Source organism: Squalius cephalus, assembly GCF_949319135.1.
Source record: "Squalius cephalus genome assembly, chromosome: 20".
Taxonomy (NCBI): domain Eukaryota; kingdom Metazoa; phylum Chordata; class Actinopteri; order Cypriniformes; family Leuciscidae; genus Squalius; species Squalius cephalus.
This window is the reverse complement of record NC_137141.1, coordinates 17,283,013-17,299,189: the sequence shown is the minus strand read 5'-3', so window position 1 is coordinate 17,299,189 and position 16,177 is coordinate 17,283,013. Positions and strand designations below refer to the sequence as shown.

Sequence of the window (16,177 nt, the reverse complement as noted above, 5' to 3'; positions counted from 1 at the left end):
AGTGGCCAGTCGAGCCATCAATCAAACTGACATCGTTCCTAGTCCGAAAGGACATGAGAAGAACGAAGAAGAAAAACATTACATAGTCGATTAACACAACGGGACATAATGTAGGGAGATAACAACAGCTAAAACGAGTGTTTATTTGTCAAATAACGATGTCATCGTGTAGACTTGTTGAAATCAGAACGTATGCGTTAAAAACAGGAACTCAATGTTTGAGTTTTAGCGGTTGGAGAAGCGAGACAAAAGTTATTGTTAGTTATAGTTTACTTGAATAATTTATACATCTGGACAGGACCTGCAGCGAATCTCATTACTTGAAAGTGCAACAGGTTGGAAGATGGTGTCGTGGATTATATCTAGGGTCATCGTGTGAGTATTTTTTTTAAAAGATTTGCTTTGTTTCTGAGCTTACATGTAACAGTAACTGTTATTAGAAAAACTGCTGACTGTGCATTTAGATACTGATCAAATCTATGCACACTGTATTGTCTGCCTCTATATATGTTATCATTCAAAATAGTATTATAAATCCATAAAACAAATCTTAATGTTCTTGTTTATTGTCGTGTATTTGCTTTTGGCCATGAGTGAAAAAAAAAGAAAAAAAAAACCTCAACATGCTTCAGTTAAAAAAACGTTTTGTCTCCAATATAATAATGTTGCAACACTGCAGTATTTTCATGTTTTGTTTTTTTTCACAATCAACAAAGTTCCCACAGTCCTGAAAAATCTAAAACCAGGAAATGTAAGTTTGATTTTCAGGCCCAGAAAGGTAATGGAAATCAATTCAATTTTAAACGGTCATGGAAATGTTTACAGTCAATATAATTTTTTCTTCAGATCTGAAGTATTTTATCAGCTAGAGATGAGAGATATTACTATTTTTGAGTGTGCAAAATCCTAATACAGTCATCACAAAAAATCATTACCAATTCACGGGTAAGAAATTGTATGAACCCCTGATTCAAACATGATAAAATTTCACAAATTAAGCAGAAAAAGACATCAGTCTTGCTGCCGTAGTGGAGTAGAACAGGAAATCCATTATGTTTTTGGCTGGAGACCTGCTTTGGTTAACGTCCCTGTCTGCAAAGGAAGGAGGAACTGCTGTTTTCCTGCTGGACCTTAATATGTTACGTTAGGTGTGTCCCTCTCTTTGCGGAAAGGTCACCACAGGAAAGCACATTCTGTGCCTCATCTCACTTGGAGCTGTTTGCTGTGGGTTTGGTTATCTTTAGTGTACTGACAATGTAAGAGATAAGGTCTCTGGTCGTCACTGATAGAAATACATCTTATATTATGTTATAGTCAGTTTCAAAGTCTAAAGGTCTTTTGAAATGCTTTTTGTGTTCTTACTGGTAGTTAACATGATGAATTATTTGCTGATGGCAAACAAGGCCTAGCTGTTTTTAGAGATGTGCAGTAACATCACGCGCATTTCTTTTTTTACCTTCTTTTTTTTTTTACCCTCACAAGTTCTCCCAGCGAACAGCGTAATAGGAAATGCATGACTAAACCATTGTGACTGTAATGTGTTCTCACAGCATTCGACGTTTAAACACTTTCTTCTGACTAGTAGTAAAAGCAAGGCAGGGCTCTGTTTGGAAAAAATGACTTGGTGATGCTAAAGTTGTTTAATTACAAATTATAATTTTTGTTTTGAAATAAGAAATTACCTCTACTCTTGACTTCAACACTTATTTTGCTTTATGGTAGAGATGTTTTAGAGTGGAGAAACGGTTACGCAATAAATGGAATCCATCCAACAGTCCCTCAACACACACACACACACACACACACACCCATGAATGCACATAACTTTAGACGGTATCAGGCAGTGCTGTCGTTCCCATAGCTACTGGAAAATACATGGTCCAGGGAAAGACAGGCCGGTTACAGTGAAGGCCGTGGATTTACTGTGTGTTTACTGAAGTGAGGTGTTCAGCATCTCTTTGGGTGAAAAAAAAAACCCCACATGCTCTTTTTTTTTTTTTTTTTCAATCTCATCCTCACTATTCATAGTTTTCAGTCATGTGACTGCCACAGAGACCTAGAGGGCAAACCGTCCATAGAACTGCAGCACTTGCCTGTCAGTTTTCCATCTGTTTCAAGCCACACATATTTAGATCAACTCTCAAAAGAAGAAAAACTAAAATATGTGAACAAAATGCAAGTTTTGGGCACTTGTGAATCATGATCCAGATACAGCACCTGCTGCTGTATTTAAATATCTAAAAACAGCAGGACATTCTAAAACGCATAGCATAAAAAAAATAAAAAAAAAATAAAAAAAGTGCCTGAGACAGTGAGATCAAAAATGGCATTTTCTTATAATGGTTTTCTATGGAAAAAAATCTTAATGAGAAACTGCACTTGGCGTTTATACTCTGGGTTCATCTTTTTGCCTGTATATAGTATGCATCATTAATAAGATGTATATTTAATTTGGTCTTTTTAATATCACTGTCTTACTACATTAGAACTTAGTACAAACCTGGTAAAAAATAACTGGCAAGCAATGGAGAAAAGCCTTGTTTTGCCCTCCAGGTGGGCGTTCCTATAAAGGTGTGTCATCATGCAAAAACCATGAATAAATAGATATTTGTAGAATTAACAGAGCATTTTGAATGATCAGTGTTTCATTTTTAATATTTTATTGGCATGTAACCAAAGGTAAAGGCTGTATTTGCCATTTGGGTGGGCATCCAAATGAATGTTAGGCTAAATATTAGTAATATTTCATACAAAATTGTGCATGGGGATATTCAAATTCTGGTTCTACACTATTTTGTCTAAATAAATCAAAAAATAAAACACCAAGAACAAAGATAAATCCATTTAAATGCTATAAGTGAATTTAGGCACCACGACAATAGGAAAAAAAGATATCAGCTTCAAGATTGTCTAAAGACAGTGTTATTAAATGTTTACTGTTTTAAAATAAAGTATTAATTTGAAAGATTATGTGAATATTAGATGATGGCAAAGGTAAACCAAATGTCCCAAAAAAAATCCCTAATATTGGCTGATAACCCATATAGATCAATCGATATAACATATGTCCCTAATTGTAAAGACTGTTACTGTCAGCTTGAACCTTTATTTGTTTGCCTGCCTATAACAGGCATTTTAGAATACAGTAGTCTCAATTGCATGCCTGTTTGTGTTTTCTCACAGTCTTGTGTTTGGAACGCTGTATCCTGCATACTACTCCTTTAAAGCTGTCAAATCCAAGAACGTCAAAGAATATGTGAGTATTCAATTCTTTGAACAAACAAGACAAAATCAAATGCATATCATTACCCAGCGATGCTCTACCGACACTTAATATTTGAGTTCAGAGAACGTTAACAGCCAGAGTAGATGGAGAGCTCTAGCTGTATTGTTTGTATATCCCAGTTACACTTAGTATATGGCAGTTGCTGTCAGTAACTAAACCCTGAACTGTTTAGCAATTTAATCCTGTCCTGCTTCCGCCATGCATCCCCACTTTATGGTCTCTTCCAGCTACTTCCATTTCTCTCCTTACAAAATATAATATGGTATATAGTGATGGTGATACCATAGAATTTTGATATACACCATATAGTAATTTATTAATATTCATATATTGTAATATTTAAAGGTACACTATGTAACTTTTTGTTTAAAATTTACAAAATGTATGTAATGAGCGAGTAGCCTACATCATGAATGTACCATCTTCCTTATCCAGAATCGCTATGATACGCCTATAATAAGTGTTTATATTCAGACTAGTTTAGACAACAACCGCTGCGAAGTACCTGCGTGATTCGTCATAAACATAAACTGAGAGAAGTAGCTCTGCTACAATATTCTTCTGCAAGACGCATGCAGTTTCTTTATTAACCGCTAGAGCGCCAAAAGTTGAACCTTTAAACGGTCCTCCGTGGTGTGTTTTTGTATTATCTCTTCTATACCTTCAACAAACATTTTGTGTTTGTGGTTTTACAGGTGCGATGGATGATGTACTGGATTGTGTTTGCACTTTACACAGTGGTGGAGACCATCACAGACCTTTCTTTGGCTTGGTAAACACTGTACATACTCTCATTGTCTGAAAAGAGACAAATGATTGCTATTGGATTGCATGGAGTAATTGTGCATCAAGTGGTTTTATTAACATTTTGCAATTCTTCTCTATTGTGTGGCTTTTCACTGTCTAGCCTTTGTGGTGTATGAAAAGGGCTTTTATCTGTTGCACTTGCAGATTTTGAGCTCCGTTTATTTTCCTCAGGCCACTTAGGGGAACCAGTCTGTTAGGTTCAGTTTCAGTTCAGTTACATTTTAGTGCATTTCATTGGTTTCGTGACATTAAAAAAAACAAAACAAAAAAACACGTTCAGCTGTGCTTTCACTGGCTCGGGTCTTCCTAAATTAGATCAGCTTTATTTGTATGGATAGCTCGGGATAAAACTGTACTCTATAGTAAAGGGTACTAAAAAACATTGCACTAAAAATTCTAAAACATAAATAAATAACAATAATTTAAAAAATAAAATGTACAAATATATAATATCACTTTAATTTGGCAAATTATTGACTTTTTGAGTCTATTAACAGATATAGTTTCATTATGTCAATCAACCAAGGCTGTTTATTTGTTGCTTAAAGGGACAGTTCACCTTTACAAAATGTAGAAAATTCTGTCATCATTTACTCACCCAAATGTTGTTTCAAATCCGTAAGACACAAATGAAGATATTTTCTGTCCCTCTATTGACAGTCCACGCAACTACCGCTCCAAAAATCCATCAAAGATTGAAAAACGAATCCATATGAATTGAGCGTTTTAGTCCAAATATTCTGACGAGACACGATCGCTTTATTTGTATTCATTCACATATAAATATTCATCAACAACACACATATCAGATATGGTAAATGGAAGCTCGAGCATGCTTGCTTGACGTGCAAGAACCAATGAGGTTTGTTCTCGTGTGTTACGCACACTGATCTATGTCATTATATAGATCAGTGGTTACGCAGCATGTTTGAGCTTTTGCGAGAACCATTTAGTAGGGCTTGTGTGATTAATCGTAATTGATTTTGATTTTGGCTTCCAACAATTATGAAAACAAGATAATTGACATAAAAAGATTATGATGTCGCTGCCACATTCCATCCAGCAGACTTTCCCTTCCTTCACAGGCACTAGGCACTTTCACAGGCACTAGGCACTAGGCACTTTCGTTCCTAAAACCCCAAACTTGACATCCAAAACAGCCAAACAAGTGAGTGTTATAAAATGCAGTCTACTGTTGCTAAACTGCGGGATGTGCTTTATATTAAACAGTGTTATTAATAGCATATTAAGCCACAAAAGAGACATTGTTCCCTAGGCGGCCTCCTGTGTGTGCGCTCCGAGACGGGGCGGAACGCGCGTAAGCAAAGTATACTGTGGGCTTCAGATACAGCCTACACACAAGTATGCCGAAATGCCAGTTCTCTGTGAGAACCAATGAGGTTTGGTTGAGCTTCTGTTTAGTTTCGCTGATCAATGTTTATATGTGAATATTATAAAAGCCTAAATCTGTTAATCTTCTTAAGTGATCGAGTCTCTTCAGAAAATTTGGAATAAACCGCCCAATTCATATGGATTAGTTTTATTATCTCTTAATGATCTTTTTGTTTTGAAGTGTCAAAGTGGTAGTTGCGTAGACTATCAATGGAGGGACAGAAATCTCTCAGATTTCATTAAAATATCTTCATTCTTCAGTCTTACGAGTTTGGAATGACATGAGGGTGAGTAATTGACAATTTTTACATTTTTTGGGTGAACTTACCCTTTAAGGTATTTTAGAGATCGTAGAGAAAGTTTAACTCAAACTCATTCTTTTTGTCTTCCGTCATCCCTCTATTTTCACGTTAATTGCACTTGACTATGTTTTAGGTTTCCAGTTTACTACGAACTGAAAATGGCTTTCGTCTTTTGGTTGCTTTCTCCCTACACCAGAGGAGCCAGTGTCCTCTACCGGAAGTTCCTACACCCTATGCTGGCATCCAAGGAAAGGGTAATGACCCTAACACATCATCAGGTTCCCTGGGAATAGGCATTCACTGAGAGTGAACACACAGTCATACTGAAATGTATTATGGAGTCAGTAGGATTACATAATCAATGATTACATAAATAACGTTAAGAGAAAAACAGATGGATTGGGTTAGTTGGATGTCTCGATTATGTGATCATTGCAAACTATGATTTAAAACTCCATGGTTCCTTTAACTGCATATCTCGTTCCCTAAGTAATTGTTTGTTGTCAAAGTCCTAGTTGGAGGTTAAGGGTGAATTTTAATTATAGATTTATAGATTTTTTTACATTGTTTCGCAGGATATTGATGACTATATTGTCCAGGCCAGAGAGAAGAGTTATGAGACGATGGTGAATTTCGGGCGTCAGGGTCTCACTATCGCGGCTACTGCTGCTGTTACTGCTGCTGTGAAGGTATCACACAGACACATGTGCTCATCCATACACTCATGCTCTGTTTATACTGGGCATTTGAGCTAATCTAACTAACTAAGCTGATTTGGTCAGCTAACAGCTTTCATTCCATGTAAACAGAGACATTTTTTTGCATTGATACATTACTTCATTTTTTACAGACATTTCTGATATGCTGTTTTAAGCTCTTGTTGCTTATAAAAAGAATTTATAGGAAAGGGTATACCAGATTTTTTGAAATATTAAGGAACTTGATTTTGTTAGTTAAATTAAAAAAATATATACAATTAAAAACTATAATATTATGAAATATTATTACAATTTAAAATAACTAATAATATATTTCAAAATGTAATTTATTAATGTGATGGCAAATCTGAATATTTTCAGCATCATTACTCCAATCTTCAGTGCCACATGATCCTTCAGAATTCATTCTAATATGCTGACTTGCTGCTCAAGAAACATTTCTTATTATTTATCAATGTTAAAAAAGTTTTTTTTTCAGGATTCTTTGATGATTAGAAAGTTAAAAAAACAGCAGCTTTTGTTACAATATAAATGTATTTACTGTCACCTTTGCTCAATTTAATGAATCCATGCTGAATAAAAGTGTTAATTTCTTTAAAAAAATCATTTTTGAATAGTAGTAGTATATATATATATACACTGAACAAAATTATAAACGCAACACTTTTGTTTTTGCCCCCATTTTTCATGAGCTGAACTCAAAGACTTTTTCTTGTACACAAAAGGCCTATTTCTCTCAAATATTGTTCATAAATCTGTCTAAATCTGTGTTAGTGAGCACTTCTCCTTTGCCGAGATAATCCATCCACCTCACAGGTGTGGCATATCAAGATGCTGATTAGACAGCATGATTATTGCACAGGTGTGCCTTAGGCTGGCCACAATAAAAGGCCACTCTAAAATGTGCAGTTTTATCACACAGCACAATGCCACAGGTGTCGCAAGTTTTGAGGGAGCGTGCAATTGGCATGCTGACTGCAGGAATGTCCGCCAGAGCTGTTGCCTGTGAATTGAATGTTCATTTCTCTACCTTAAGCTGTCTCCAAAGGCGTTTTAGAGAATTTGGCAGTACAGGCCTTTTGTGTACATAGAATTGAGTTCAGCTCATGAAAAATGGGGGCAAAAACAAAAGTGTTGCGTTTATAATTTTGTTCAGTGTACTTCTGTTAAAATAGTTTCAGGTCAATATTTTTTCTGTTATATATTATTTATATATTAAGACAGATACTGCATGGAAATGAAAACAAGAGTGACTCAGTAAATATTAAATGTGCTCTTCACTATTGCCTCTCTTGTTCTCTCATTTTCTTTTTCTTTTTTCAAACTTAATGTCTGGCCATGTTTGATTCTTAAAAGAAAATCGCCAACACTAGTGCTCTTCTGTTTTTTATTGTTTTTTAGTAGTGGTGCTTGCTAAAGTCCACTGCTCATATCTAGAGACAAAAACATCTAGGTTTGGGCTCTTTTGACTTTTGACACCCTAGCAACCACATAGCAACACACTAAAATCACTGCATAGCAACACCCTGGTAACCATCTGCCACATTATGCAGTTGCTAATGTTGTTCTAATCACCACTCACGTTTTCTTCAAAAAATTGTAAAAATCTAGTGCAAATCTTCATGTTTCCTTTCTCTTTCTGTCTACATGCTAAATTAATCTCCAGCAGTAGCTTCTGCACCTGTCCCAGGTAACTTGCTTTCTTTTTCGATCTGCTGTAACCTGTCACCAGCACATCATTAAACCATTATTAACTGGTCGATGCCTTCAGATAAGTTAAATAAAAATTGTGTATAATAAAAGCAATCACAAATGAAGGCTTTTTGGTTCTTGAATTGTGTTCACTCAATGCCCTTGTATACCATAGATCATGCATAGTGACAAAGCTGATCACATGACTTGTGTCACAGGGACAGGGTGCCATCAGTGAACGTCTGAGGAGTTTCAGTATTCCAGACCTGACGCAGATCCCCTCTGAGCAGTCAGCCTTCTCCAGCCCCAGCCGACGACGGGCCCTTCAGCCTGCTGACCCTAGCGCTGTCGATTCTGGTGAGCACACGCTCTAATGACATCATTTCTGATTATATAATGATAAATGATTGATTCTGTAATTAGGAAAAATTACCGCATACTGATTTAACTAAAGAAACAAATGAGCTGTAAGAGTCAAAATTTGCATTTTAAGACCTCAAGGGCAGATGAACCCTAGTGGAGCACATTGTCTGTCATCATTATTATAATTATAACAGTATGTCTCCCTCTAGTGGTAGAAAAAGGATTGAAAAATAATCCTTATTTAAACTGATGGAAAGTCTAGCTGTTCAAACAATTCACATTTATTTGTATAGCGCTTTTCACAATACATATCTTTTCAAAGCAGCTTTACAGAAAATGCATGTTTCTTTCTTTCTGCATTACAATTTAGAGTAATCTGTTATCAGGTGACTGTCCAAGTAAAAAGGCAAGTTTGCTTATATAGCACATTTCATACACTATGTCTATGGTAATACAAAGTGCTTTACACAGAAAGGAATTCAAATAATCACAAAATAAAAGCAAGGAAAATTAAAGCAGTTATAAAAGGAATTAAAAGAAATATAAATATAATACAGGTATAAAAGGAATTAAAAGAGTAAAAAGATGATACATAGATCTGTGTTGTTCTTTCGGCGCGCCTAAGTAATCTATTTGGACGTCTCCAATAAATCAGATTTTTCCCTAAATAAGAAATATACTGTTGTAAGAATACAAATCATGCAGTTAGCAAACATCATGTATTCATTTTGGACAAAAAATGCGGTCATTTACTCACCATCATATCAATCCAAACCCATATGCCTTTCTTTCATAGAGATGATCAAATTCACAATAAAAGTAAGCACCATAAACATTTTCCACTATATTCCAATACTTTTCATGGTGCGTTTACATCCTCTTTGAGGCCTGATGCTTTAATATATATTTGTTGTGATTGTATTGAAAATTCTCTTCTTTTTTTTTCATTCCACAAATTCACAAAATGGGAAAATGGGTTTAGAGCGACATGAGAGTAATGATAGAATTTTCATTTTTTGGGTAAACTAATCCTTCAAGGTTCAGTTCCTCTTGTTTGAGATCTTTATTGCTTCCTCTGTGCATCTGCTCCAACAGAGCCATATAAACGAGCAGGGGAGGGGCATGAGGAGGAAACAGATGGAGTATTCTCTGAAGACGAGGCGTCAGTCCAGAAGGGCCTGCGCAGATCTCAGAGTGTCAAACTCACCCGTGCCAAAGCAGCACGCAAAGAGGTATGTTTCTACATGCAAACATTTTCTGTTCAATTCTATTATAGTTAGTGCTGTCAAATCCATTAATCGCGATTAATTGATTCGACAGCACTAATTATAATCTAAAGCTCAATACAAAATACAAACATTTTCCCTGGGGGTCTCAGGTATTAAAACCCCACTGTTGTATTTACTGAAGATTAACTATGTGTATTGGTGTTGTATTGTTTTTTTAAAGCCTCGCTATGGCTCTCTGAAGCTGAAACCCCGAAGGCGGCAATTGGTTACATCCACTTTTGACCATCCTTGATTGTCCAATACAAACTCACAGACGGGATCAGCATCAAAACTGCAGTCTAATCCTCGGTTTAAAAATGCTCAACTTTTGTCATGCAATTCTGCAAGATAATGCTCTTTCAAAGCAGCACTAAACACTACAAACTACATAAAGACTTAGCATGAACTGACATTTACATTCATACTTTTAGTAGATGCTTTATCCAAAGTGATTTACACATGAGGAATACTACAATACAAGCGACAATGATGCAGAGTGATGAATGATCTTGCATGCAGCATTATTTGTTCAGAAAAAATACCAAAGTCTAGTATGAGTACAGGAAGACTAAGAATGTACTAAAAATCGTATTTAAAAATGGATCCGAGCGCATCTGATCTGTAACTTGACCTGAACCTGCCTCTGTAGAGACATCTCTTGTTACGCAGAGTAGCACGGGTATCATGGTGTCCTCGTTCTCCCTCTACAGGGGCAGGTGTCAAAGGTTACTGTAGCGTGCACCTTTCAGCTTGCTTTAGCAGTAATGAAATGGAGCAGAAAAAAAATGAACTAAAAATGAGTGTGCGTGTTATAGCAGGTTTTTGTGTATGCATACAGTAGGTGTTTCAGCATGTTAATGTTTACAATTTCCTTAGTTCACCCAGAATAAAAATGATGTCATCGTTTATTAATCCTCATTCTAAACCCATTTTGTCAATGGAATGCAAAAGAAATATTTTTGGAGAATATGTTTTTTTCCGTATAATTAAAGTGAAAGGGGATTCTGTCTGTCAAGCAAGCTCCAAAATGAAAACTAAAGCACAATAGAAGTGTCATAAAAGGGGTCCATTTGACTAAATCAGGTTTCTTAGACTATGAGCTGTCCTTTCTCAGATGGGTTTGGCTCAACTATGGTCAGATTCACTCAAACAAAAATGTTGAACCCATTTTTCTCAATTTCAGTGTTGGTACAGCATTTGATCTTTGCTCTGTGAATTTAACTGTTATTCACTCATAATTTTCTTTTCTGAAATTCTGAAACAAAACCGTTCACCACTGGTTCATTTCAGAACTTCAGTGTAGGGGAAGATTTTCAGTGAATATTTTATTATATTGAAAAAAAAAAATAACCAGGATATTATTCAAAACTTATCTTTTTATGATCAAAAGAAGTCTTACTGTATAGCTTTGGAATGTCATGAGGATTGGTAAATGATTTTTTTTTCCTGATTTTTTGGGTATTCCTTTAACTTTTAAATCTGTTATGAAATAATAGTTTGTTTTCAGTCTTAACAGTATTTTTAAAAGATGTTTCCAAATACATTTAAGTTTGAATGTCGTCTTTTTACATTTTGTGCAATCTATTTTTAGTGATGTACACTCATTTTAATCATGCTTGTTTCTGTATTTAGTCCGTCGTGCAAACATTTTTCAGTCGCCTTAAATTTAAATAACAAAATGCACTGATCAGCATAACATTTGACCAAAACACTCCAGATTTATCTTTGCGAAGCATGACAGGAGAGTGAATCTGATGCTAGTTGACAGATGTAAGTTAAACATTGTGGTTTGTACATGTGTAAACAGTGGCAATGATCTGTCCGTTTTTGTGTTGGACAGTTAATTGTAAATGTGTGGGAAAAGCCTGAGCATTGGGAGGGGGGGTCTTAGTTTGTTGTTGGTATGTTTTGTGTGATGGAGAAAACTTGTTGATTAGATTTGTGTCCAAGAGCTCTTTTGAATGTGTTAGTAAACCCTGGACCTAAAAGAATAAGGTTTAAAACTAAGTTTTTTTTTGTTTGATTTTCATGGAAAACCTGGAAATACCAAGGAATTTTAAAAGGCCTGGAAAAGTCATGGAAACATCAAGGAATGTTTGGGGGTTTTTTGCTCAAAGCTATTTTATGGACTAGATATTGCGTTTTATGAATGCCACATGTAAGCGTGAAACATCAGTATGTCGGATGAGGTTCTCTTTGGAGACAAGACTAATAAAAAACTAAATATATTTTTGTAAACTAGTATGTGTAATCTTTTATATCCAGTAACTTGTGGAATAATATATAAGGTACAAAAAAGATCTGCTTCAACATCTCTATAATTGTTTTAAATATTATCCTGTACTTGGGAACAACTAGAAAAGGTCATGAACCACTCATTGTATTGAACAAAATAATGGGAACGCTGTGTATACAGTTTAAGACATACAGTCACCAATTAGTTATAAGTTAGCCTAAATCGTTATCTTCCTCTATGTCTGAAAGGCTGTTTATTAATAAAATAAATGCTTTACATATTACCCTATGTTAATTCCTTAATGGCACCCAGTTAATGATGTCTGTCATACTGCAGTTTCTCCATTGACCACTAGAAGCAGTCAGGCTCTGTTTTTCAAAGTCTCCCCTTGAATTGGACAGCACAGTAAGGAACACTTGTAGTTAGTTTAGGAAACCTTTGCAAAGGCATATTTTTTTCTCTATACTAAGAAGTGATAAGAATCTTATTACTTCAGCTTCAAACATGCAAAACAGAACAGAGAAAATGAGTAATTTGCATCACTTTTAGATTAAAGCATCTGAAAGCCGTCATGTCTGCTTATGTGAGTGTTTAACCTTTATGGGGAGCCACCTGATTTGAATATATTTACACCTTTAGGCTATAAAGAAGAAAGAGGTTAATGACACACAAACAAGCTCCCAGTGTTGAGTTTGGTCTTGAACTGCAAACACCACATTTATTTTTGTTTTGCTTTTTCACGAAGACTTGCTCAATGCTGTACATGTTCTTGATAAATGCAAATAGTGAGGCAGGTTTTAGTTTGCGTGTCACTGTATCTGTGTGGTCCAACGGCAGTTGTTTCATCGCGGTCTCTATCACAGGACGTGTCCAAGTCTTTCAGCACTTTAGTGTGGAGACGTCCTGTGTCTAGGATGCCATCAGAGAGAAGAGGGGAAGAGAAGAGGAAAAGGATGGGAGAATTAAGAGAGGGAATGAAAGAGAAATGGGTTTCTGTCAGGAGGTCGAGTTTGTTTGTGGAGACATCAGTGAAAGAGTAAAGCTACCTGTTGGTCCACAACCATGATTGAAACACACTTTTATTTTCTTTAGTCTTAGAGACATATTTATGATGGTAGGCAGGGATTAAAGGTAGAAACATGCAGTTCATTCTTTTTTAAAGTGCTTTTATTTGGTTAAATTATTCCATACATAAATGATATTTGAGCTGTAAAGTTGTCCAAATCACATTTTTATCACTGGGACTTTCTTTTCTATGCCGGTATTTTTTTTTACAGATCAGGGTTATTATTTAACTAAAATTAAACATTTGTGTTAATTGATAAAGTAAAATGAAATACAATACAATACAAGTATTAGATGGAAAATTTAAACTATAAACAAAAATTTGAAAAATCTAACTAAAAATAAGTTTCAGTTGTAGCAATAAATTACTAACCAGAAAAAAAAAACGTAAAATAAAACTGAGCTACAACTAGAACTGAAATGAAAAATAAATGAAACCTATAGTAGTGTATTTAAAAAAATAAAAAAATAATTAAAATTAAAATAAAATTACTACTCAATTAAACTAATGAAAACTAAAAACATAAAAGCCAATTCAAAATATTATTAAAAACTATAATATATAAATAATACTAAAATAACAGTACGATTTAATTGATTGAGCATTTACTTGATTGTGAGTAGTTACATTAGTATAATGTTTCATTCAGTCTTGTTGCTTTACTTTAAAACAGTGTATTTGTTATTATGTTTATTGTTAACCTTTAATACAATGTCTTGCCCCATAGGCTTTTTTAAGTGCATTACCATAAACACAAGTTTTGCTTGTTTTTAAAAATGTCACAGATGCTGTCGACACAGCTTAACTTGTGTTGAACCCGGAACATGCCTTAAAGGCCCATTAGACATTTGCGGTGATCTTTATCAATTGTTGTTTCAGTTTTACATTGAGTGATATTTTAGAGCTTACAGTAATAGAGGTGAGACTGTGTATTGACGTTAACGTGTGTTTGTTTTATGAGTGATAATGTCCCCTGTGGTGCTTTCCCAATGTTGTGTTGAAGTGACTTCACCGATGAACAGGTGAAGTTTATTTAGAATCATTGTTTCAGGCTTAGAAGAGTAGCATTTGTGTCTCTAAAGTGTAATATATTACTATTCAAAAGTTTGCTACTTATGCTCAACAAGGCTGCATTTATTTGATCAAAAATACAGTAATATTGTGAAATATTATAACAATTTATAATAACTTTTTATTTGAGTATATTTCAAAATGTAATTTATTCCTGTGATGGCAAAGCTGAATTTTCAGCCAATCTTCAGTGTCACATGATCCTTCAGAAATCCTTCTAATGTGGTGATTTGATGTTCAACAAACAATTTTTATTATTATCAATGTTCAGAACAGTTGTGCTGCTTAATATTTTGGTAGAAACTGTGATACTTTTTTTCAGGATTCATTAATGAATAGAAAGTTCAAAAGAAAGACATTTATTTGAAATAGAAATCTTTTGTGACATCATAAATATCTTACTGTCAGATGAACGTGTCCTTGCCGAATAAAAGTATTAATTAAAAAACATATGAATGGTAGGCAACTCATATACTGCTTTATTTCATTAGGTAGGCTAAAAGATTCATACAATTTTCTTTCTCTCTCTCTCTCTCTCTCTCTCTCTCTCTCGACCTTGTGGTTTCTTCAGCATTCCTTGAATCTCATTCCTTTCCTTAGTCTCTCTTTGAGTTTTTCAGCCCCATCTCACCCGCTCTTTCTTTCTTTCTCTCTCTCACTCTCTCCCGCTGGGTCAGATTGCTCTCTGCCCTCATCTCTCCTCAGCCTGTCCCCAATAATCCTGCCCTCAATACCCGAAGCCCCAGACCCTTCTGCCCCGGTCCAGACCTCCATCACCCAGCTACTATCGGGTTCCTCTTTCTGCCTTTTCAGGATCTGACACCTCTTGCCCCCTTTGCAATTCCCAACCATCTCTCTAGGACTCCAGCGCCACTCCACCTGGAGTGGGTTAGCAATGTAAGAGGCAGGCAGCAAGTGTGAAGACGAGATGATAATGGAAAAAGGTTGAATGTTTCCTTTCCAAGTACAGTGCCTTTAAACATATTTGAGTTTGAGCAGTTTTGAAAGGACAAAGCTATTTGGATTGAAATTAAAATAAGTTCATATACTAACTGTATCAAGACACATTTTATAATCCATTTATTCACTTTTTGGGCAGAGACCGGAAAATTTAATTTCCAAATTAAACTGTCAAATATCTCTAAAGGTTACAAAGACTAAAGTTTGGTCTCTTATTAAAGAAGACACTTGGTAGATTAATGTTACAGTGATAAAGGTAAAAACTGAAAGTGAACAAAGTTATAGAAGTTTAAGTGTATTGTTATGAAAAATGCACAATTAAAATTTTATGTGAAATATATATTTTCCAATACATGTTTTACTCTAAAAACAAAGCCATAGATCTAAAGAAGTTGTGTTATCAAAAAAGTAGCTTTCTGTAAGATTGTGTTTGGGTGCAGTACCACTAGATGAAATTAATTTCCCATTCCCATTCATTTCAATTCGAGTGCAAGTATGATGATTATTATTATATTTTTTTCAGGATAATTTAACCTTTTCGAATCATGTCCAACTCCATATGTATATATTAGAGCTGTCAAACGATTAATCGCATCCAAAATAAAAGTTTGTGTTTACATAATATATGTGTGTGTATGGAGTATAATTATTTTCTATATATAAATACACACACATGCATATATATTTAAAAAAAAAGTGTTATTTATATATAAAATATTTATATATAATATAAATTATATATAATATAAATATATATACACAGTATATACATGCAAATATTTCTTAAATATATACATGCATGTGTGTGTATTTATATATAGAAAATAATTATACACCGTACACACACATATATTATGTAAAAACAAACTTTTATTTTGGATGCGATTAATCGCGATTAATCGTTTGACAGCCCTAGTATATATATATTTTGACTATTCAGACTATTTTTTTTTTTGCTAGTACAATATATCCAGAGATTGGTAATCATAATAATGGCACATATTTATGTAGGTTC

General features: G+C 34.7%; 1 protein-coding gene across 1 annotated transcript; it reads left to right on the top strand.

Annotated features, from left to right (window-relative positions):
* The first annotated feature begins 38 nt into the window (after nt 1-38).
* Nucleotides 39-12,348, top strand: reep3a (receptor accessory protein 3a). Its single transcript, XM_079853058.1, has 8 exons — nt 39-375; nt 3,184-3,256; nt 3,982-4,058; nt 5,921-6,041; nt 6,363-6,476; nt 8,417-8,555; nt 9,657-9,793; nt 10,011-12,348. The coding sequence occupies exons 1-8, from the start codon at nt 344-346 to the stop codon at nt 10,080-10,082; spliced, it is 765 nt and encodes a 254-aa protein (XP_079709184.1). The 5' UTR covers nt 39-343; the 3' UTR covers nt 10,083-12,348.
* Nucleotides 12,349-16,177: the final 3,829 nt, after the last annotated feature.

Bases quoted from the DNA above. Each gene is read 5' to 3' on its own strand.
- reep3a (XM_079853058.1), top strand. From the start codon at position 344: ATGGTGTCGTGGATTATATCTAGGGTCATCGT. The intron at 8,556-9,656 runs GTGAGCACACGC...CTGCTCCAACAG, and splicing joins CCCTAGCGCTGTCGATTCTG to AGCCATATAAACGAGCAGGG. The intron at 9,794-10,010 runs GTATGTTTCTAC...GTTTTTTTAAAG, and splicing joins CCAAAGCAGCACGCAAAGAG to CCTCGCTATGGCTCTCTGAA.